Source organism: Thermothelomyces thermophilus, chromosome 1 (genome assembly GCF_000226095.1).
Source record: "Thermothelomyces thermophilus ATCC 42464 chromosome 1, complete sequence".
In the NCBI taxonomy this organism is placed as follows: Eukaryota; Fungi; Ascomycota; class Sordariomycetes; order Sordariales; family Chaetomiaceae; genus Thermothelomyces; species Thermothelomyces thermophilus.
In genome coordinates, this window is record NC_016472.1 from 9,531,614 (window position 1) to 9,553,805 (window position 22,192).

A 22,192-nucleotide genomic window follows, 5' to 3' on the forward strand; every position below is an offset into this window, starting at 1 on the left:
GGGGAAAGAAGGTAGAGACGGAGGTTTGCCCCGTTCTGTCTTACGCGAGCCCACGAGGGAGGGACCCTTGGCAACTTGTCGGCCTGCGTCATCGAGCCCAAGCCCCTGGGGAGATGATGGGAAACAATGGCGAAGACGCAGGTGCAATGCGGAGTACGGAATAGTCCCGATTCATCCTCCCATCGTTGGTCCCAACCGCGCCAATCGTTGGTGTTGGGGATGATGTGCGGGCGACACGGTACCGAGGAAGGCCCAAGAATTTAGGGCAACGGACAACGGACGACAGGGAACCGGGAACGGGGAAAGTTCTGGATTCCGTTGACGATGACGCCCGGGCTCGCTGTCAAATGCCTTTATAACAAAGCCCGACCCGAGCTCACGACAGCGACGCCGTGACTCTTTCTCTGTTGGTTAGGCCAAGTCATTATTACCCGAACCAGAGAGAGACGTCTAGACGGTCAATATGAAGTGGTCCACGCTCATCCCCTCTGTCCTTGTTCCCCTTGTCTCGGCTGCTCCCAAGGAGCGGGAGGAGAAGCCCGAGACCTTCTCGCAGCGCGTTATCTTCACGCCGCCCGACAACTACACCGACCCGCGCGTGCTGTACGCCCGCACCGCCCAGTTCCGGGACGGCACCCTGCTCGCGACCTGGGAGAATTACAGCCCGGAGCCCCCTCCGGTCTACTTCCCCATCTACCGCTCCACTGACGGCGGCTACAACTGGAAGGAAATCTCGCGTGTCGAGGACACGGCCAACGGATTGGGTAGGGGTTTTTTTTTTTTTAACGTTTCGTGGATTCGGCGGTCCGAGGGCGATTACTAACAACACCGCCTCTCCCCCCCCCCCTCCAGGCCTCCGATACCAGCCGTTCCTCTACATCCTGGATGAGTCCTTTGCCGGCTTCCCCAAGGACACGGTCCTGCTGGCCGGGAGCTCGATCCCCACGGACCTCTCAAGCACCCAGATCGACCTGTATGCCTCGACGGACCGCGGCGTGACGTGGGAGTTTGTCTCGCACATCGCGGCCGGCGGCGTGGCCATCCCCAACAACGGCGAGACCCCTGTCTGGGAGCCGTTCCTGATGCGCAACGGAGACACGCTCATCTGCTACTACTCGGACCAGCGCGAGAACACGACGTACGGCCAGAAGATGGTGCACCAGACCACCTCGGACCTGCGCACCTGGGGCCCCGTCGTCAACGACGTCACGTCGCCCGTCTACGAGGAGCGCCCGGGCATGCCGATCGTCGCCAAGCTGCCCAACGGCAAGTACATCATGACGTACGAGCACGGCGGCAGCCCCGTGCTGAGCGGCTACCAGTTCCCCGTCCACTACAAGGTCGTGTCGGATCCCGAGCGGTTCGGCCCCGCCACCGGCGTGCCGCTCCGGACCACCGACGGCTACATCCCGACCGGCTCGCCCTACGTCGTCTGGAGCCCCGTCGGCGGGGAGAACGGCACGGTGATCGCCAGCGCCCACAGCTCGGCCGACATCTACATCAACACGGGCCTCGCCGAGCCCGGGAGCACCTGGAGGCGCGTCGCCACGCCCGAGAAGAACGCCTACACGCGCCATCTCCGCGTCCTCAACGACCCTACCAAGCTGCTCATCATGGGCGCCGGCCAGTTGCCGCCAAGCACCACCAACCAGGTGGAGCTGAGCGTGATTGACATCAGCAACCTGTAAAGGGGGGTGGGGGGGGGGGGGGACCGGCAAAGTTCTAGAGAACAGTGGGTGGGTGCTGGATAGGGTAGAGCGACTCCGTTTTGAGATTTTGTCAAAAACAACACTCGTAAGAGCAATTTCCCTCGCGGTGTTGAGAAATCAGGTATTGACACAGCGAAGCATCTCTTCGTGATGGGGCCATGACATGCGGTGGAACCTTCTCGTGCGGTGATTGACGGATCTCTATGCATTATGAAGGAGTTCGCCGCGTGCTAGGTAGCATACAAGCGGCTTAGCTCAGAGCCACGCTCCAGATCCCCCAAGCGTAGCGGCGCATATCGTGTTGTTATATATAGTGCCCTTGACCCCTCTCCATATATTATACATACATATCTATAAAATAAACAAATAAAGAAATATATAAGTCAAAATGGAAAGAAGAAATAATAAAAGGAAATGAACAAAAAAGGGAGAGAGGACAGTGGGTGCATGCATGTCACAGCATATATCGGAACCCCTTATCCCTCTTCTTCCCGCCGCGCCCTCCTACGAGCGCCTGCTCCTCCTCTTCCCCCCCCTCCTCATGCTCACGCTCATGCCCACGCCCACGCTCGCGCTCCTGCTCCTCCCGATCCCACCGGCGGTTCCACCGGCCGAGCCACCACCTCAGGCCGGCAGCCAGGAGGGCGACGGCGACCATGGCGGCGGCGCAGACGGCCATGCCGCGGGCGTAGTAGGGCGCGTCGCGGTCCGGGTACAGGCGGGTGCCGAGGAGGGGCCCGCACTGGCCGACGGCCTGCAGCAGGGCGAAGCCGGCGCCCCGCCGGGCCGCGCCGCCGCCGCGCTGGTTGTTGTTGTTGACGCTCCACGCGACCGTCAGCACCGCCACGTTGAAGAAGCCGATCGCGGCCGGGTACACGGCCAGGTAGCGCACCGCCAGCATGGCCGGTCCCGCCAATGCCACCGCGCCCGCGCCTCCGACGCCGCCGCCCTCCGACGACGAGGAAGAGGAAGAGGAGGAGGAGGACGAGGACGAGGGAGAAGGAGGATGGGCGAGCGCCAGGACGGTGTACCCGGCGGCCGAGGCCAGGGCGTGGGCGATGAGGAACGGGGCGCGGGCGCGGGCGGTGTCGGAGGCGTGGGCGGTGGCGAGGACGGCGAGGAAGGCGAGCAGGTAAGGGGGCGCCGACAGGGCCTGGGCGGCGAGCGGAGAGTGGCCCATGGCGCGCAGGATGGTCGGGAGGAAGACGGGCAGGGAGGAGTAGGCCATGTTGGTGAGGAAGAAGATGAGGGCGGTCAGCCAGGCGGCCGGGTCGGCCAGGACCGCGAGGGAGTCGCGGAGGGTCGAAGAAGAAGAAGGGGCGGCGGTAGTCGGGGCATCGTCGTCGTCGTCGTCGTCGTCGTCGTCGTCGTCGGGCTGGAGGAGGCGCAGCCGCGCGACTCTCCTTTCTCGCGCCGTCAGGTAGCGGGCGGTCTGCGGCGAGTCGGGGATGAGGTGCCAAGCGAGCCCCGCGACGAGCAGCGAGGGGAAGCCCTCGACGAGGAAGAGGAGGCGCCAGGGGGCGATCGGGGTGCATTCACCGAACTTGACGATCAGCCAGGCGAGGGAAGAGGCGAAGGAGGTGGCCAGGGGGGCGGCTACATTTGCATGCGCGTTTTCGTTCATGTCAGAGGAAAAAAAAAAACGTATTCATGGTTTGTACGGGTCCATTGAACATAAACCAGGCCAAGCAAACAAACGTACCCGACACGAAAATGGCTGTCCTGAAGGCTAGCTCGTGGCGCTTGAAGAAGAAGGACAGATAGTATGGCACGCCGGTGAAGCCGGCCTCCCCGATGCCCAGCAGGAAGCGCAGGAAGACGAGCATGGGATAGTTGACGGCCACGGCCTGCGAGGAAGCCGTGACGCCCCACGAGAAGACGAGCGCGGCGACGTAGACGTGCGCGGGGATGACGCTCCAGAGCACCGCCATCCACTCGAAGGCGATGTAGGCGATGTAGAAGGCCCCGAGCGACCACTCATACCAGTCGTCGCGGGGAGGCACAGACTGCAGGTCGTCGTCCATGCCGGCAATACGCGCGTTGCCGATGTCTGCGGCCTCATCAGCTCCTCGTCAGCTCCCGGGGGGGGGGGGGGGGGGAGGGGTCCGGGAGGGTTGAACCTACTCGACCGGTCCAGGAAACTCAGCAGATACAGCAGGGCCAAGAAGATCACCAACCGCCGGTCGAGCTTACGTACGACAGCCTGTTCCTCCTCGGGGGTGAACAGCGGCCATGGTGGTTGCCGCCGCCGCCGCTGCTGCTGCCGTCGCGATGTCCCGGGCACTTGCTCAGCATCCGACGACCTTGCTTCGTCCGCGTCTTCATCCTTCTCGTCCTCGCCGTCCGATCCGGTGTCGGGTGTCGGCAACCCCTCTCGCTGCTTCCCCTTCCCTGTCGCTGGGCCCGCGCATGCCGACGAGGATGAGCTTGACGAGGATGGGATCGATGATGTTGCTTGCACCAACTCTGCTTGGCTCACAGACATTGCGATCAAAATTCGCCAGGCACCTCCCCGTCTTTTTTTTTTTTCGGCCGTTTCCTCCGAGGCAGTTAGCCCGATGCTGGCGGTCGACAATAACGGCAACGAGGGTGCGGCACCCGAAGCCCGACTTGAAATTTGTCGGGGCCGCAGTGCTTGGTTGTTGTACTGCCCGCTACTTACTGATCAGCAATCGGCGCGTCGCTTCACGGGCCACAAATCATCATTGTTCTTTCTGTATAGCTATTCTTAGCGTAATGATTGCGAGGCCGCACGCGAGTCCATCTGAGTTGTACAGAGTTGTGCCTTACACATTTGTGGACTGGACCCAGGATTTGGTGCGCAATGCCGGAAAGTCAAAAAAAAAAAAAAAAAAAAAAAAAAAAAAAAAAAGGGCAACCTCAGCGAGGCATATCAGCCCACGAAGCTTCCCGGTTGGGCAATCAGCACGCTAGTTTGTGCCAAGTAACTTAATTTATTATCCTGGGCAGCGCTCTGATGGATAGAATATGATGGATAGAATATGATCAACCCGCCTCCCCTTCCCCCATGTCGGGGCAACCTCCAGGCACGAGCTGTGCGGAATTCCGTCCCTTCTTCTCCCTCCAGTTCATCCGATCAACCACTTGCTTTTCATCCCATCCTCGCACCCTGACACGGTTTTACAGGGTCCCCCGACCCAGATGATGCGAGTTCACACTCTGGTATCATGTCGACCACAACTTCCGACAAACAGGCAAACACACGCACACGCCAGTTTCGAGCAAGCAGCACTTGGTATCGGCTTCATCTATTGTTCTTGTCCGGATCTGCCCACCTTGATACACGACGCAGTAGCAACAGCAAGCCGTCCTCGGGGCGTAGAATCATCGATCGCAGGGCCACCAACAACCAGTCCTCGAGCCCGCCTTCCCCTTGGTAAATACGAGTATCATACATCACCACGCCGACGGACAGATCCTCCTGAAAGCGATGCCGACCTTTTTCCTTCCCTGCCCTGACGTCCATCGAGCACCCACCCCCTCCCTCCCACTTAAGCCACTCCATCAGAAAGCCATCCCCCGTCCTACCTCCCTGCATTATCCGCCTCGACCTACCCCAGCTCATCCAAGAAACGCTCGCAGCCGCCCTCCCTCGACTATCCATGCTGCGTATCGCGTCGCGTATCAGTAGCCGACAAAATAGACGAAAAAAAAAGGACGAGTAAAATTAGATAACACCAAGAAAGAAACCTTTCCTTGCCCCCATGGCATGGGACGAGGGGTTTCTCGCCGGTAACCATAAAGTATTGTCAAGAAAGGTAATAATAGAAATGATTCTCTGACCAGGTAGTAATCACGTAATCACCTGACAGCATCCATCTCATTTTTTTTTCAGATAAAAGATCTGTATACAAAAAAGAAACGGAGAACGCCGGAGCAGGATCTATGACCCGGTCAGGGTATCATCGTCCAAGAAGGATATAAAAAAAAGGAAAACTGAGTAGAGTGAAAAAAAAGCACAATAAACAAGAAAATGGGAATTCAGTGTGCGAGACTGCGAATTTCAGGCGCCGTTCGCTTCTTCGTACGTCTATATGTGGGGAAAAGAGTCTTCCTGGTGAGGTCGGTGATAGGCAAAAAATATAGCAGAAAAAAGCGGTCGGCTCGGAGGTTGCGGAAAGTGCACGACTAGGTGCGCTGCGCGGTTTTGTTATGAAACGCGAAGGCAACGCAATAGCTCGAAATCGCTTGCTTAAAATCAGACAGCCCGCAACCGCCGACCGATGGGTATCGAAGCATAAAGAAAAACGTGACGACGGTTCGCGCCCTTAAACAACGTTCAGAAGGCGAGAGGGTGAATCTTGCAGCGTTTGGGCGTGAGTTGCGGTCGGAGGAGCAAGTCAAAAGATAAGGTGAAAGGCACGGTCATGGCGGATCGGAGCTAAGTTCGGGTCCTGAGGCGCGACCAAGAGATGGACCACGATCCGGGGCAGATCAATTCCAGCCAAGCGAGTTCTCAGCCGCGACGGGCGCCGAGATGAACTGAGTGCGGCCCGAGTTGCCCATGCCGCTCCTTCCACTGCCATGGCTATCGCGCCCTCCAGATGGTACCGCACCGTAGCTGCTGGTGAAGTCGCGGCTCAGCAAGGCGCCGCCCATGAGAGCAGGGCTGCCGCGGCCGGCATCGCTCATCTCGGACGGGTTGCTGATGGAGCTCGCCCGCCGGTGGGCCTGCTTCTTGCGCTTGTATCGCCGCGCCACGACGAACATGACCACGCCATACGCCGCAGCCACGGCGACCGCACCGCTGACGATGCCCGCCGTCGTACCCCGCTGCGCACTGCTCTGGCTATCCGCGTTGTTGCCGCCGTTGCCGCCAAAAGGGTCACTGCTAGAGCTGCCGCCGCCGGAAGAGTCGTCGCCAGAAGATCCGCTAGAGCCCCCGCCTAATCCATCGGGATATTGGCCGAGCCTGATGGGAATCGCCGGGTTGATCTGATGCGTAAGATTGTAGAGGAGTTCGTTAGGGCTGTTGTACAAGCGCGAGCTCGGCACCTTGATGTCGATCGCCAGAGCATCCACCATATTGACAGGATACGTCACGATCGCGCACGTCGTGATGTAGCCCAGCGAGTTCTGCGTATCCATCGGAACCAGTCGCTTGACCTGGGCCTTGCTAATATCAAAGTTGGCCGCCTCGCTCAAGGCCTGCGGCAGGAATTTGAAAATCTGAGCAGCAGCCTTGTCGTTTTGCACAACAAACGGATACTGGTAACCCTCGCGGAATCCGATTTGGATAAGCATGGTATCTTCAGGCTGCGTGGTTGGTGCGTTGTTGGGCGCAATGGCGGATGGGAACTTGGACGGAATGCCACTCGCCGTTGTGGTAGGCGAGCCCGTGGCCGACGAGGTACTGGGGGCAACAATGATGGTCGAAGGGATGAAAGGTGTCGAGGGCGTGCCCGTGAAGGTGGTGACAGGCGGGATGCTCGTGACGCCTCCAGCTTCCTCGGGGCCGGTGGTGGTGGAGCTTCTCGACGAACTCTCGGACGAGGAGGTGCTGGTTGGTCGCGGAAGAGTCGACGTTTCCGATGGCACCGTGCTGTTGCCAGTCGGGGCCGTGCTGTTGTCGGAGAAAAAACTCGAGGTCGACGACGAAAACCCCGTGCTTGGGGCGAAGGTTGCTGTGCCATTGGTAGAAGGATCAAGACCGGTCGCCGATGGAGTAAGAGAAGAGCTCGGGGTGATCGTTCCAGCGCTCCCAGTGTCGGTGGGAGTGGGAGTGCTCGTCGAATTCGTGATCGTCGATGGCTCCAGGTCGCTCGTCGATGGTTCAAAGTCACCAGTCGTGGATGTTGACTGCGGGGGCGGCTCAGTCACTGTCACCGGAGGAGTGGTAGACACACCAGTGCCCGGCCCAGTGATTCCATCCGAAAGGCTGATTTCGTCTGAAGGGCTGGGCAACAGCGTGGAGGTGGCGTTTTGAGTCGGGTTAAAGATGCTTGAAAGCCCCGAGTCGATCTCGCTGAACAAGGAGCTAATCGGGTTATCATTCTCGGTGGTGCTTGAGGTCGTTGTGACAATACCGGTTGGAGCCAGCAGAATCTCGGATGTGCTTGACGTGGTGGCCTGGGAGTTCACAGATGTTGATGTCTCCTCAGCTGTCGAGCTATTTCCCGATTCAGAAGGAGACGATTCAGTCGACGAGCTACTCTCTGATTTGGACGTCGACTCGATTGACGAGCTACTCTCTGGCCTGGACGTAGACGACTCGGTTGGTGAGCTGCTCTCTGGGTTGGACGTAGACGACTCGGTTGGTGAGCTGCTCTCTGGGTTGGACGTAGACTGCTCGGTTGGCGAGGTACTCTCTGGTGTGGACGTGGACGGCTCGGTTGACGAGCTATCAATGGAGGAGCTGGTCTCAGGAGCCGTCTCGGTAGACGAAGCGATGCCGGTCGAGCTCTCGTCGATGCTGCTCTTGGAAGAGCTCTCGCTAGTAGAAGCGCTCTCGGACACAGTGCTGGATGCGGTAGAATTCGTCGGAAACAACACGGGAGGAGTGAAGAACGGTGGTGAGACGTAGATCGTGCTCGAGATAACAATTGTTGTCACACTGGGGACACCCAGCTCGTCCGAACCCGACTCAACCTGCCTCTTGGTCGTTTCTGACGAGGTCGTTGATAGGCCCTCTTGCGGCGTTGTTATCGTGTCGTTGGTGAACTGGCGCTTGACATGGCGGGGGAAGTAATACTTCGGCTTTGGCGTCTCCTCAACGGCTACCACCGAAGACACCGCCACCAACGCGGCGGCCAACACTGAAGCTGTTCTCATCTTATCCCTTTACGGCGTCTCGGTCATGCGATCGGAGCTTTCGTGTTTGACGGAGCGAGCGAGGTCCCTCGCGTAAGGAGTGTAGTCTCTACCAAAAGTCATGTCAGCGCCGCCAAGGGAATCGGCGAGGCAGCACTCACTCGTCAGAAGAATCGTAATGAATGTACTTGACAAAGTGTTTCAACGAGTGTGGCTCTAGACCAAGATGTTAGTATACGTGGACCGACACGCCATTCCGCAACTTTGAAAGCCATGGGTTGGGCGATGCTGAAGGCTCGGGAGGGACAACATGACAACATGGCATGCGCTTTCTCTGGTCGCAGCAACACCGGTTGATGCCCTTGAAGGTCCCGTTGCCCATCCTGTTGCTGCATCCCACAGTTCCCTCGCCAGGTATATGCGCAACTCACAATTGACGATTGGGAGGAGAGCCCCTCCGAAAGATGCAAAAGCGACTGAGTGCGTTTAAAAGAGCGACTTGACGAAAATCGTCGAAAATGATTTTTTTTTTTGAATTAACGGCGCTTCACCTTCGTGGTGTCGAGAGCTCGCGTTCAGCGGTCATGACAGAGCGGGCCTTGGGGTCTCGAGTCACGGTCGGTCTTCCGGGATGGTCGCTCTTCCCGGTCGCAAGAAAGGTCGGACGACGACGACGACGGGTATTCGCTTGGTCGGTCGGTTGGCGGCGAGTCGCAAGACTGGTCCCGAATGGAGCGACGTCGTCGAGGGAAGATCGCCGGATGGGAAATGTAGAGAGTGAAGCGGGAAGAAAAAAAAGAAAGGATTGGCTTGGAGAGAACGGAAGGAACGAAACAGCGGAGGAAGCCCCAAAGCAAGCGGGAGAAACAACAAGGGGCTGGAACCGAAGGGGGAATTGGAAGGACTTGGGGGCGGAGCGCTGCAGGGGTCGCAAAGATTACTGTGTACACTAGCCAGGGCACCCAGGCGCTGAGCGCTTGGCTGGGGGCGTTGGTCCGCCGAAATTCAGGTACCGGTGGGTCAAGGACCCGTGGACGGATCACCTCCAAGCTAACGAGGGCCGAGCAGAAACGGACCAAGGGTGGGTGCTTCACGACTCGTACAGTACATAGTACTTATAATCCGTACAGTACAAGGAACGGAAGGAATATGACAAGTGCGAGAAAATTGGAAAGAACAGCAGCCCAATTGAGCACACCGATACCCACGCGATCCATTTGAGAAACCAGCCTGCCTTTTGTGGGGGCGGTTGGTCGCAACAGCGCACCCAAGCAGGAAAAGCGGTAACTACCATAGTGTAAGTTCACTTGCGCAGCAATGTCTGCACTTGGTAGGAAGGAATGCGGCAAGGATTCTGTTCCGTTGCAGGCTGGCAGCTCACCGTCCGCTTGTACGGAGTACGTACGGACGTAATCCGTACAGTATCAGTACACAGTACGCTAGGGTAGCACATAACTGCGGACACTCCGCATCCCGACCGGAAGCTACCAGACTAGTCCGTAGTCTGGATCCAAAGAGGCAGCTGCTGGAAGGGTGTGGCGGTACATGGGGCAGATCAGGCACTAGTGCGGATAAGTACTCGAGACTTCGACGAGAACTCCCTTGCAGTGGGGTCCAAAGCATAAATTGAAGATTGCGCATGTACATTAACACCAAGTGCGTTTGTGACCGATATTAAAGTGACCCACTCCAACGATGCCAAGGAGCACCACGCCATGCGGTTGGCTAGCGAACAGATAGCGCCTCCACTTGAAGCGATATTGCTCAAGTTATGGATGACATGATGCATTGCAGCCTGGATCAGGGCAAACTGCTCATCTCAAGTTTTGCGTGCAGGTCAGTTGCCCGTCCCTGACCTCCATGAATTCGGCCTTTGCTTCCCGACGGGCGGCAAGCTTGAAGAATTGGACCCTGCAGACAACGGTAACACGTGTTTGTAAACTCGTTACGCAGTACGGAGTACGTTTGTTAGTGTTCCCGAATCAGGGTTTTTTTCCCTTGAAGAACTGCGCTGATCGCCATTTTCCTGCACTGCCGATGCGACCCTGGGTCGGTGGGCAAAAAAGGCTCGTGTTCTCATCCTCCTCCTACTTCAGTAGTGTACGGAGTAGTGTGGCTAGCCAACCGCCAAGAAACACCGGGCGGGAAAGCGTCCGATTTTGCCTTTATTACTTGGTAGATAATTCACCGTGTACGGAGTACCGTAGGGACCACGCGCAAGCTGCGCCTGTGCGTTGTAACTACTATGTACGGACCGTACATACACACATCAAAACTGGAACGGAGGTTGCACGGCTTCTTGACCGGATGCCCGGTGAGCACGATTCGCACCGCCGGCGATTGAGTCCAACCCACTAGGAAGTTCCACAGCGGCGATACTCAGCTGTCATTGTAGCTACTGCGCTGAGCGGGCACAGCTGCTCGTGCGGGTGGTGCTGCATGGCGTTGGCGACAAGGGGATCAAGTCCGAGTCCTCCGTACTGTACCTTCCGGGGCCACGTACTGATTTCACAGTAAGGCCCGACAGGTATGGACTGTCCACCTCCGAAGAGCCAACAGCAAGCGCGTGTTCTAAACAGGAATAGGACAAGCAACATATCGTCCGAGATTGCAAACATCTAACAACTAACCACGCTAGGTTATGGTACCTTGGATCAGCCGAAATGCAGGTTAATAATCGCTGATTATCAATTGTCATGCAAACCAACTTACTTTTATTGCCCCAATAGCGATCTATGCCATCCACAAACTCGGCCGCAAGGCCAGGGAGGCTCGCATCTCAGCTCGAGCCCCGCTTCAGTCGACCTCCCGTCGTCTGGAACAGCATCGAGTTACCAACGTGGACGCGGCGCACACCTTAGTTGACCTGCACCGTATTCCGTACACAACTTCGCACGTGCGGAAAGTTGCAAACAACCGAAATATGCGGCGCAGCATCCGCCAGCGTTGCTGACTGCCCACCTGAATCCAGCGTACGGCGGAGTTCAGAGTTCCGTACGGAGAGCCGCCGCTCACCTGTTCCCCCTGCTGCCGCCTTTGGGGGTTCGTTTAGCACCAAGTGGACGATGGTAGAGACGAATCAGCTTTGGACCAACCTCCTTCAAGCCAACAGCTGCGCCGCGGGAGTCGAATGAGGCACTCGCGTTGTTCCTGTTCCGCAGCTCAGCCTCCGCCAACACCGAGTGCCTGTCGAGGATCGACGATCGCCGAATTTCGTCATTCCAGATCCGCGGATCGTCGACCCAAGCGACCCCACTCGTCGAGCCTCACACCTCAGCCCTACAAGGCAGGCGGATGGACGGATGGAGAGAAGAAGATCCTTACACTACGGATAACAACAACGTGGGCTCAAGAGAGGGAGACCCACGACCAAGAGGTGGCGGCCCCCACATCCCGCGGCTCATGTCCTCGCCGCAAGCCAACGTCTGACAGCGTTGTTTCAGGTCCTTGTTTAAGAATCGGATTCAACACGAGGAAAAGCCCTCAATGCCCCTCTCGCCGACCCAGCGCGGCTCTGCTCTCATTCGAGCAGCTTGCCTCTAATCGGGACAGGCGCGTGCTGCTGAACAACAGAACATATGGTTGATCGTCGAAACGGAGCGAGCGTGAGCGTCTACCACCAGCTATAGCTCTCTTCTTCGTGGGTCTCTGTGCCGTGAGGCACGACGACATCGGCACATTCACTCTCCGGCTTTCCCAAGTGAGCAACAAGGCGAATGACGCGTCATCGTCGCAAAGGTAGAGAGGTTGGTTTGATCTAGCATCCACATCTCCACGCCTTTCCCATTCAGACCCTACTTCCAATCGTAAGGTTCAACACACCATATCTGTAACTAGCCTCGCTGGTTAGCTGAGCATCCCAAGCCAAACACGGTCTGTACGGAGTAGAATGGGGAGAAGAACGCATCTCCAAAATCTTGGTCTCGCACGACAGTAATAGAGCGAATAGCACTCACATCACCATCCCTTTTCGCCTTGCAACCAACGGATAGCCATTTGCAAGGCACCCCCTTAAACCAGCTCGAGACCCCGAACAACCGTGTACCAAAACGCCAAAAACCGCACCTCCAACGCCTGGGATGCCAGTCTAGACGACACTAACCCTACTCTGCGTAACATTAGCTTCACGCTACCATGGTAGCCAAGGTAGTTAGAAGGTCTGCCACATCAGAACTACTTTCCCAAAACCGACCCACTGTTCTCTTACGACTCGGACAACGGACGTTTCAGGTCGGTTGAAACCCTCCTCTGCACGGTAGTGTGTTAGACTTTCGTAGTGTGAAATACATCCATGGGTAATCATGTAAACCGATAGGTTTACTCGCCTATGCAAGACTTGATACCTAGCTGTTTTCACGGTTCTTCTCACCCACTCTGGGTAAGTGAGTAACCCACACCCCACACCCCTTCCCCCCCCCCCCCAAAAAAAAAAAGTGCGATCATTTTACCCGCTTCAACGGTCTCGTCTCGTCGTCTGTTTCGATATCACCTACAAGATCGGATGGTCGTTAGCGGGAGAGTGGTAAGCAGGCGGTGCTATGGGGATGAACGAGGGAACGGGAGGTCGATGATGGCGGATGGAGACAGTGCCAGGATGTAGATGCGCAGCCATATCACGCGTAGCTCTGAGAGACGGGAACTGGGGAGAAAAGGGCTGAGGGATGTGGCTTCAAAGAAAAAAATAAAATAAAAAATAAAAATAAAAAATAAAAAAGGGGGGAAGGATGGCACTGTTTTTAAGGCTCTCCGTTCGAGGCTCTCATGCTTGAGGTATTAACCTCTTTGCCATATTTTTCCATGGTGATATCTTCCTCACATGTGTTATTGGTCCTCCAGAAGGGTCACTTCCCGCCCTTTCGTTTGGTTTATCATAACTGTAATTTTCACCCATTCCCCCCCCTCCCCCCAAAAAAAAAGTCGTCCCCCCAGCATTGACTCAAATCTATTGTATAGTTCCCTTGTCCTCGTCTCAAAATGGAGGACTCCTTATTTTGGCCACCAACAGAGGAAGAACGCAGCACATGGAAAGGGGAGAGGAGAGGAAAAAAAAGATCAAGGTAAAAAAGTAAAGGAGAGAAAAAGGGGTTGAAAAGAGGAAGTCAGAGGAAGTGCCTTTGGGTGTTATGTACATGTATGCACATATATATGTACAAGACAACGAGCGATATGCGCGCCGCCTTAAAGCGGCTGGCTTCCCAGCATAATCGCGGCAACGGCGGCTACCTCGTGAACTACATAGTGCACTACTCCAGCTTCCTAGAGCTCTCGATTTGATTTTCGGTCCCGGCCCAGAGCGCCACACTTGTGTAACTTGCTGGCTTTTAGAGTTTGCTTTCCCCGAGCATCACACCATCCATCATCCGTCAATCTCGTCCGAAAGCTGCAGACTGACGTACGGCGAGTCTCAGTTTTTTGTTTCATTTTTGATCTCCTCCCCACTCGGTCTTCAGAGTTTTTACACCAGCAATTCACGACCCAGATGAGAGACACAGTCCAAAGAGTGGGTATAGCGACCCCCATCGTGAAAGAACACAGTGTTAAGGGACAAGATGACAACCGCGAGACACCGCTAGTCTCTCGGATTGGCCGAAAGTCTTCGGGCAGCTCCTTCGGGCGCTACTGTGACGGCAGATGCATGTCAGGCTGGGCTGCCTTTTTCTCCTGCCTCCACTTTGGGATGCGGGATCAGTAAGTTTTTTGGGCTCCTGTTGCGTCCAGAGTGGAGGACCGAAGCCAACCACACCCGTCCGGTTCCGTCCCGGCCACCGGCATTCACTTACACTCGATCACGCCGGCAGGATCTTGGTCTGAAGCAGCGGGTTGCCGACTCCGCGGTACACAAGATTTGCCCATTGGGGCCGCTCCACGTGTCTCACGGTCAGGTCTTCCTCCGATCTCGATGCCGCGTCCGCCCGAGACGCTGTCCCGGCTTCCAGTTGCTTAGCGTCACACTAGGCATACCGTGCTCGGCGACCCTAACTCGCGCCTTGTGTTGGGGAAGAGTGGGTGGACACGTTTTCGTATGTCTCCGCGGGCGTATGCATCGATCATGATTGACGAAGAGCCCGGCGAGCTGCGGGACCGAATGGCCGACCAGTGACTCATTGCCAGTAAACAGAAATCCTCCGACTCCAAAGTTCAGCTGTTGCGTTCTTCATGCCACGCAAAAGAGCCGATGGATAAAACAGGATAAAACAGATGCTCTATTCTGCACCAGTTCGAAGCCATTCACAGTCGACGTATCCTCGGGCATGAGATTCCGTGCTCTCTGGGGAATTGCGTAAGACAATGTCACGGGGGGAAATTGGGTTTCGCAGATCGAGACATTGGACTGCCATCGCCCGCGGCGAACCGTTGTCCATACACGTATGTACATACATACATACGTGACATGCATGTATGTATGCACATACATCTGATATGCACCAACATCCACGGCAAATAACTAGCCTGGCCCTCCTTCGGCCGCCGCTACTGCCCCTTTCTCGGGAATCTGAGCTAGGGGCAACCGTGAGGGGTGACCAAGCCACCGAAAGCCCTGCGATTTGGATTAGGGCAGGAGAAACGGGTCATGGTGAGTTGGGACATAATGGCCAACGAGGGACGCCTGGGAATCCGCGTCCGCCTTGACGGCCGCTGGCCAGTAGCTCTACGATTCTATACGTCGGTTAACAGGCTAGGTCTGTCGGTTGTACGGGAGAGTCAGCTGGGTTGGAAAACCATGGCGTCCGCTTCTTGTCTGCGCCTAACCAACATTTGTCTTTCGCCGCCCAACCAGAACCAGATGCAGCTTGTTAGTGTTCAGGTTGATGGAGGCCCAAAAGCAATTAGCTGGCGGGTGCACCTCCTTCGTGTACTGTGTAGTGTGTAGCTCTGCGGCAGGTCGGCGACTCGACTGGAACTATCATCGACCGCCAGGGTGGACTTCTCCGCCCAAGGAACAGTGTCTCAACTCGACGACGGGGGGTGAAGCTGCGATATGGCATGCGCCAGCGCACGAGAGCGCATGCAACCTTCTCGGCGACAGCTGCGATCTGCGCTAGATCATTGGTGCCTGGAACGATGATCGCGTTGGCAAGCTGCAAGATGGGATAACCGATATGCATGTGAGGGGAGCAGAAATGGGGTGAGGTGGAGAGGAAAGGGAAAGAGCCAGGGCGCTGGGGTCCTGCAAAGTGCGAACCCTATCAGTTTCAACCTCCCCCCATCGAACGGGGGGAGCTTTCAATCAATGGAGCACCCCGCGCTAAGATCTCGCTACTGTGATGCGGAACCTGCTGCCTTTTGTCTTTGTCAGTTCCTGATTCTGCAGCACCTTACTTCCCACACAGGTAAGGAAGGTATTGTATGTACATACTCCGTACATACCTTACATCCATACATACAGTATCGAAGGTACCGTACGTACCTTACTGCGTGCTACTACTACATGCGGGTAAGGCAATTTGTATGTACGCGCACTCAACCGGGACCAGCGGTCTCCGTGCATCAGGTCACCGACCACCTAGCTCTAAACATGGGACTCGTCCCCAACCACCAACGGTCGCAGTGCAGACCATTAGCAAAAGCCAGAGCGCGCCAGGTACTATGTAGTACCTTCCAAGTCACCTGCACCAACGCCCCGGACACATCTCGCACGCCGAATCGGCTCCGGGGCCAGGCATTTCTGACATGTCATCGGGGAGGACGGTGATCTGCAGACGCGCACCTCGTCCTATCTTCCTCCTCTGCCCTCTGTCTCAACTGTCTCCTCCCGCCGGGGTAAGAAGCGTGGGCCAAGAACAAGTACATGTACCTCTTCAGACCCCGACGGCGCGGCCGGTGGGATCGTGATCAGGCGGCGGAAGAACCGAGCCTGGCACTCATCTACCAGAACCCGGTAGCCGGTGTCCGCGGAAATCCCTTAAATAGGACCGCTGAACTCGGGTCTCCTCTTGTCTTCTACCGCGTACATACCTTAACACATGTGCCTCGTCAGATCGCTCTACGGCTACGTACCATCTCCCTCTACGGCTTCCCATCTGCCTTGCAAGATCAGCAATTATTGACCAGCTTGTCATCTCTTCTCGGCACTCGCTAGCTCGTCTTGCCCCAATCCCACAGTGTGGGCGTTGCCACATTCTGCTGAGGGGGGAGGAGGCAACAACCCTTATTCTGTCACTAAACTCGAAACCCATCGTCACAGACACGGGGTCATTCACAAACGCTGCCACACAGCCATCACCGGCCACTCGAGCCTCGAAAACATCAGGTGCGATGGGTGTGACAAGAACAGTCTGTGTTGCTGGGAGCGGGCCGCAACCCGTCAAGGGCCAGAAAGTCACAATCGCATACACCGGCTGGTTGAAAGACACGGCCCAGCCAGATAATAAGGGTCGAGAGTGTGTAACCCTCCCAGAGGCCATGCCTGCCCATCAGCCCCAGTGTTCTGTTCCTCTCTGACAGATGTCGCAGATTCGACTCATCCATCGGCAGGGACGACTTTGTGACCGAGATCGGTGTTGGGAGACTTATCAAGGGTAGGATAGACCACACCGTCTCCGCCTTCTTTTTCCTTTGGAAACTATGTCCGCTCACAAAGCATCCGCAGGCTGGGATGAAGCAGTCCTTGAGATGAGGGTTGGCGAGCAGGCTACACTTGACATCACTAGGTGAGCAGGCTGGCCCTAGTTAAACCATAACGGTCCACTAATTTTTTATTCGCCGACAGTGACTACGGCTACGGGGAAAAGTAAGCTTGAGGATATGCAGCACTTACTAACCTGTGTGGAGGGAGGCCCCAGCTGACCAGATCCTTAGGGGATTTCGTGGCCATATCCCACCGAACGCCGACCTTATCTTGTAAGTGGACTTTCACAGCCTCCAAAGGACTTGATCTAACTGTAATGCAAACAGCGACGTACATCTCAAGGCGGTCCAATGACCTGTCCCTGGAACTTTCGTCTGGGATATTGACATGATGATTTCTAGTTCACTTTCTTTTTGTTGTCTGGTTAGAAACTGCCGCGTACACGGTTATGCCTTTCTCGAGATGTTTCAGAAAATGTCAGGTTCAATGCTTAAAAGGGCTTTCAATACACGAGAAGGTATATTCATCAAAAGTCAACGTCATCAAATCATTCACCGTTTCACCTATGAGCCAAGGTGTTACAGGCTCATCTTCGTCAAGAAAGCTACGTTCTCAACCTCTATATGGCTCTCGACCGCCTAAGTTCTGTGCAACTGTGCAACTCAACAGCTTCAACTTGCGAGCAACGCGCCACAGGTAATGCCTCGCAAATCGTAGCTCCCGAGATGGAGGGGGGGGAAAAGAACAGTCTCTAAAACAATCAGGAAAATATGGAACCGTAGAGGAGCGAGAAAAGGGGCGTCTTTATGGGTTATAAAAGTTGGAAGAGTATGATAGAGAGCTTGAAGGAAGGGGTGCATTTCTAATAGAGGCGAGGAGTTGGAAACGAAGCGAAAAAATAGAACTAAGATGCGTAACGTATTACCTAACCCAATACGACGTCGTACACTAGCGCTTAGTACGGATTACTTACACAGTATCCGTACTCCGTAAACTTAGCTCCCTCAGCTGGTGTGCCACTCTCAGCATGGAATTACCCCACCCTGCCGTCATTGCCGCGGGCGACCTGTTGGCCTGATGGCGGGGCCTGAGCGGCTGCCTTGCACTTCAGATCCAAAAGAGCGAACGACCTTCTCGCGTGTTCCAACATCTGGATTACCAAGAACTCGAAAACTTCCTGCATTTCCCATCCGCTATATCAACAAACTCGCCAAACTGGGGAAACGCAAGGTGTCCGAAGGGGATTTGCCAATTTCCCTCAAACGAACCATGACTGTGAGTTCCAGCTGCATCTCCTGTTCATTCATGCACCCCCCTTCCCGACCGCCCAAACGCCCGTCAAACGTTGAAACAGGGACCGCGTCACGGCGAACACGAATCTTCCGGAGGCCTCCTCGGTCTAGTGCTCGCTGGAGGATCTGGTGCCCATCCACGCTCTCCACTTGGAGACGGTCGACAAAACAAACAACATCCTCGACCGACAGACGCTCTAACAATGAAGTCGCAGGACAAGACGCAGCCCGGCGAGGTCGACCTCGTCACCAGGATGCAGGTGGACGAGTCGGTCGTGGGTTCGAATGAGATCGACGAATCTCTCTACAGCCGACAGCTCTATGTGCTGGGACACGAGGCCATGAAGCGCATGATCGCTTCGAACGTGCTCATTGTCGGTCTCAAGGGCCTCGGCGTCGAGATTGCCAAAAACGTCGCCCTTGCCGGCGTCAAGAGCCTGACCCTCTACGATCCGGCGCCGGTCGCCATCGCAGATCTTTCCTCCCAGTTCTTCCTCCGCCCCGGCGATGTCGGCAAACCACGCGACCAAGTTACTGCTCCCCGAGTTGCCGAGCTGAATGCGTACACCCCCGTCCGCGTTCACGAGTCTGCGAGGTACGCTAGAGCTGATGAGGCCAGGCTCTGGGTTGAATCTCGGCATGCGCTAACTGGCTCTCTTGACAGTCTCGAAGACCATCTCTCACAGTTTGACAAATACCAAGTCGTCGTCCTCACAAACACCCCCCTCCGCACGCAGAAGATCGTCGGTGACTACTGCCACGAGAAGGGCATTTACTTCATCGTAGCCGACACCTTTGGTCTCTTCGGGTCCGTGTTTTGCGACTTTGGAAAGAACTTCACAGTCATCGATGCGACCGGCGAGAACCCCGTGAACGGCATTGTTGCCGGCATCGACGAGACCGGCCTGGTGTCTGCCCTGGATGAGACCCGCCACGGCCTCGAGGACGGCGACTACGTCACGTTTTCGGAGATTGAGGGCATGGAGGCTCTGAACGATTGCGAGCCGCGGAAGGTTACGGTCAAGGGACCCTACACCTTTTCGATCGGCGACGTGTCCGGGCTAGGCCAGTACAAGCGTGGTGGCTTGTTCCGACAAGTCAAGATGCCCAAGTTTCTTGACTTCAAGCGCATCAGCGATGCTCTGAAGGGCCCCGAGTTCGTCATTTCCGATTTCGCCAAGTTCGACCGGCCTCAGCAGCTCCATATCGGTATCCAGGCGCTACACGCTTTCGTCGAAACCCATGGCCGCCTTCCCCGGCCCATGAATGAGGAGGACGCGCTCGAGATCGTCGGCTCCGCCAAGAAGATAGCACAGGCTGACGGCGTCGAGGTGGAGTTTGACGAGAAGCTGCTGAAGGAGCTCAGCTACCAGGCGATGGGTGATCTCAGCCCGATGGCAGCGTTCTTTGGCGGTCTCACCGCCCAGGAAGTGCTCAAGGCTGTGTCGGGCAAGTTCCACCCGGTCAAGCAGTACATGTACTTTGACGCTCTCGAGGCCCTCCCGACCGGATCCGCCCGCTCCGAGGAGCTGTGCAAGCCCATCGGATCTCGGTACGACGGGCAGATCGTCGTCTTCGGCCGCGAGTTCCAGGAGAAGATTGCGAATATCAAGCAGTTCTTGGTCGGCGCCGGCGCAATCGGCTGTGAGATGCTCAAGAACTGGGCAATGATTGGCCTGGGAACTGGGCCCAAGGGCCGGATTACCGTGACCGATATGGACTCCATCGAGAAGAGCAACCTGAACAGGCAGTTCCTCTTCCGGCCCAAGGACGTGGGCCAGATGAAGAGCGAGTGTGCGGCAAGGGCCGTCGAAGCCATGAACAATGAACTCGAAGGGCATATCGTCACCCTTAAAGACCGCGTCAGCCCGGAGACGGAGCACATTTTCAGCGAGGAGTTCTGGAACGAGCTGGACGGCGTGACCAACGCTCTGGACAACGTCGAGGCGAGGACATACGTCGACAGGCGATGCGTCTTCTTCCACAAGCCTCTTCTGGAGAGTGGTACCCTAGGCACCAAGGGCAACACCCAAGTCGTCCTTCCCAGGATTACCGAGTCCTACTCGTCTTCTCAGGACCCGCCCGAGCAGTCCTTCCCCATGTGCACGCTCCGCAGCTTCCCCAACAGGATCGAGCACACGATCGCGTGGGCTCGCGAGCTCTTTGAGAGCTCCTTCGTGAAGCCCGCCGAGACGGCGAACCTCTACCTTACGCAACCCAACTACTTGGAGACGACACTGAAGCAGGGCGGCAACGAGAAGGCTACTCTGGAGATGCTGGTTGACTACCTGAAGAACGAGCGAGCGCTCACCTTCGAAGACTGCGTCCAGTGGGCCCGCATGCTGTTTGAGAAACAGTACAACAACGCGATCCAGCAGCTGCTCTACAACTTCCCCAAGGACGCTGTCTCTTCGACCGGGACGCCCTTCTGGTCGGGCCCCAAGCGAGCACCGGACCCGCTCAAGTTCGATCCTAACAACAAGACGCACTTTTCGTTCATCGAGGCGGCGACCAATCTCCACGCCTTCAACTATAACATCAATGTCAAGGGAAAGACCAAGGAGGATTACCTACGGGCGCTGGACTCCATGATCATTCCGGACTTCTCGCCGGACGCCAACGTCAAGATTCAGGCCGACGACAAGGACCCTGTAAGTGATACCGCATTGGACGTAAGTGAGAATAGCGTGTTTTGGCTAATACCGATTAGGACCCGAATGCCGAGGCCGGCGCCTTTGACGACGAGGCCGAGCTTCAGAAGCTGATCAGCGAACTTCCGGATCCCAAATCGTTGGCCGGCTTCAAGCTGACGCCGGTGGAGTTTGAGAAGGACGACGACACCAACTATCACATCGACTTCATCACGGCTGCCAGCAACTTGCGTGCCGAGAACTACAAGATCGAGCCAGCGGAGCGTCACAAGACCAAGTTCATCGCCGGCAAGATCATTCCGGCCATCGCGACGACCACGGCGCTGGTCACGGGTCTGGTGGTTCTGGAGCTGTACAAGATCATCGACGGCAAGAAGAACATTGAGCAGTACAAGAACGGTTTCGTCAACCTGGCGTTACCCTTCTTCGGCTTCAGCGAGCCGATCGCCAGCCCCAAGGTCGAGTACAAGGGCCCCAACGGCAAGGTGACGCTGGATAAGATCTGGGACCGTTTCGAGGTCGGCAACATCACGCTCCGGGAGCTGATTGACGACTTTGAGAAGCGCGGCCTGACTATTGCCATGCTGAGCTCCGGGGTCAGCCTGCTGTTTGCGTCCTTCTTCCCCCCTGCCAAGCAGAAGGACAGGCTCGACATGAAGCTGAGCGAGTTGGTGGAGTCGGTCGCCAAGAAGCCCATCCCGTCGCACCAGACGGAGCTGATCTTCGAGGTGGTTACGGAGGACGCCGATGGGGAGGACGTTGAAGTGCCGTACATCAAGGCCAAGATCCGGTAAACTTTATGTTTGCTCAGGGGAGGCGGATTGAGGAGGTTGTGTGTCAAGACGGGTGCAATGATAAGGAGCGGCTTGCTCATAAAGCCCTGGTATAGGTGGGAATAGACGTCGTGTTTTTGTTACCATGGCTACCTCCTCTTCGTCTCGTAACTGAAATCTTGGGAGTCCCCCACTCAATACTGCATTCCACATCGGGCTTGAAACCTAGTGAAAAAGCCAGCCAGCCAGACGCGTCAGTTATTGATGTTGTCCCGAGTGTCCATGATCCCGAACTTTTGTCACCAGATCGCTGTACCCCTGACTCCGCTCCCGAACCCACCCTCTTAGTAGTGTGTCTGTCTGGGGTTTTCCTGAATAATCATCAGCAAGGCCATGCCAAGTGTGGAGAGCACTTCTGGCTTTGAAA

At 56.4% G+C, this 22,192-nt stretch overlaps 6 protein-coding genes across 6 annotated transcripts; 4 read left to right on the forward strand and 2 right to left on the reverse strand.

Moving 5' to 3' along the window:
- Window positions 1-463: 463 nt before the first annotated feature.
- On the forward strand, window positions 464-2,748 carry MYCTH_104827 (glycoside hydrolase family 93 protein; the record flags this gene model as incomplete). The annotated part of the gene is made up of 2 exons (XM_003660689.1): window positions 464-764; window positions 853-2,748. The coding sequence occupies 2 exons, from the start codon at window positions 464-466 to the stop codon at window positions 1,686-1,688; spliced, it is 1,137 nt and encodes a 378-aa protein (XP_003660737.1). The 3' UTR covers window positions 1,689-2,748.
- On the reverse strand, window positions 2,115-4,276 carry MYCTH_2299379 (uncharacterized protein). The gene is made up of 3 exons (XM_003660690.1): window positions 3,834-4,276; window positions 3,412-3,759; window positions 2,115-3,305 (listed from the first exon to the last, which is right to left on the reverse strand). Exons 1-3 carry the CDS (start codon window positions 4,192-4,194, stop codon window positions 2,164-2,166), a joined length of 1,851 nt encoding a protein of 616 aa, XP_003660738.1. The 5' UTR covers window positions 4,195-4,276; the 3' UTR covers window positions 2,115-2,163.
- Window positions 4,277-6,013: 1,737 nt separating this feature from the next.
- On the reverse strand, window positions 6,014-8,669 carry MYCTH_2299383 (uncharacterized protein). Its single transcript, XM_003660691.1, has 2 exons — window positions 8,642-8,669; window positions 6,014-8,587 (listed from the first exon to the last, which is right to left on the reverse strand). The coding sequence occupies exon 2, from the start codon at window positions 8,499-8,501 to the stop codon at window positions 6,165-6,167; it is 2,337 nt and encodes a 778-aa protein (XP_003660739.1). The 5' UTR covers window positions 8,502-8,587; window positions 8,642-8,669; the 3' UTR covers window positions 6,014-6,164.
- A 1,594-nt stretch (window positions 8,670-10,263) lies between these two features.
- MYCTH_2108128 (uncharacterized protein) lies at window positions 10,264-11,909 on the forward strand (the record flags this gene model as incomplete). The annotated part of the gene is made up of 8 exons (XM_003660692.1): window positions 10,264-10,316; window positions 10,434-10,447; window positions 10,688-10,709; window positions 10,876-10,993; window positions 11,119-11,149; window positions 11,210-11,353; window positions 11,452-11,522; window positions 11,586-11,909. 8 exons carry the CDS (start codon window positions 10,264-10,266, stop codon window positions 11,907-11,909), a joined length of 777 nt encoding a protein of 258 aa, XP_003660740.1.
- A 4,349-nt stretch (window positions 11,910-16,258) lies between these two features.
- Window positions 16,259-17,185, forward strand: MYCTH_2299386 (uncharacterized protein). Its single transcript, XM_003660693.1, has 3 exons — window positions 16,259-16,861; window positions 16,935-16,999; window positions 17,071-17,185. Exons 1-3 carry the CDS (start codon window positions 16,737-16,739, stop codon window positions 17,133-17,135), a joined length of 255 nt encoding a protein of 84 aa, XP_003660741.1. The 5' UTR covers window positions 16,259-16,736; the 3' UTR covers window positions 17,136-17,185.
- Window positions 17,186-18,141: 956 nt separating this feature from the next.
- Window positions 18,142-22,155, forward strand: MYCTH_2299388 (uncharacterized protein). Its single transcript, XM_003660694.1, has 4 exons — window positions 18,142-18,324; window positions 18,557-18,936; window positions 19,006-20,992; window positions 21,052-22,155. Exons 1-4 carry the CDS (start codon window positions 18,319-18,321, stop codon window positions 21,784-21,786), a joined length of 3,108 nt encoding a protein of 1,035 aa, XP_003660742.1. The 5' UTR covers window positions 18,142-18,318; the 3' UTR covers window positions 21,787-22,155.
- The last annotated feature ends 37 nt before the right edge of the window (window positions 22,156-22,192 follow it).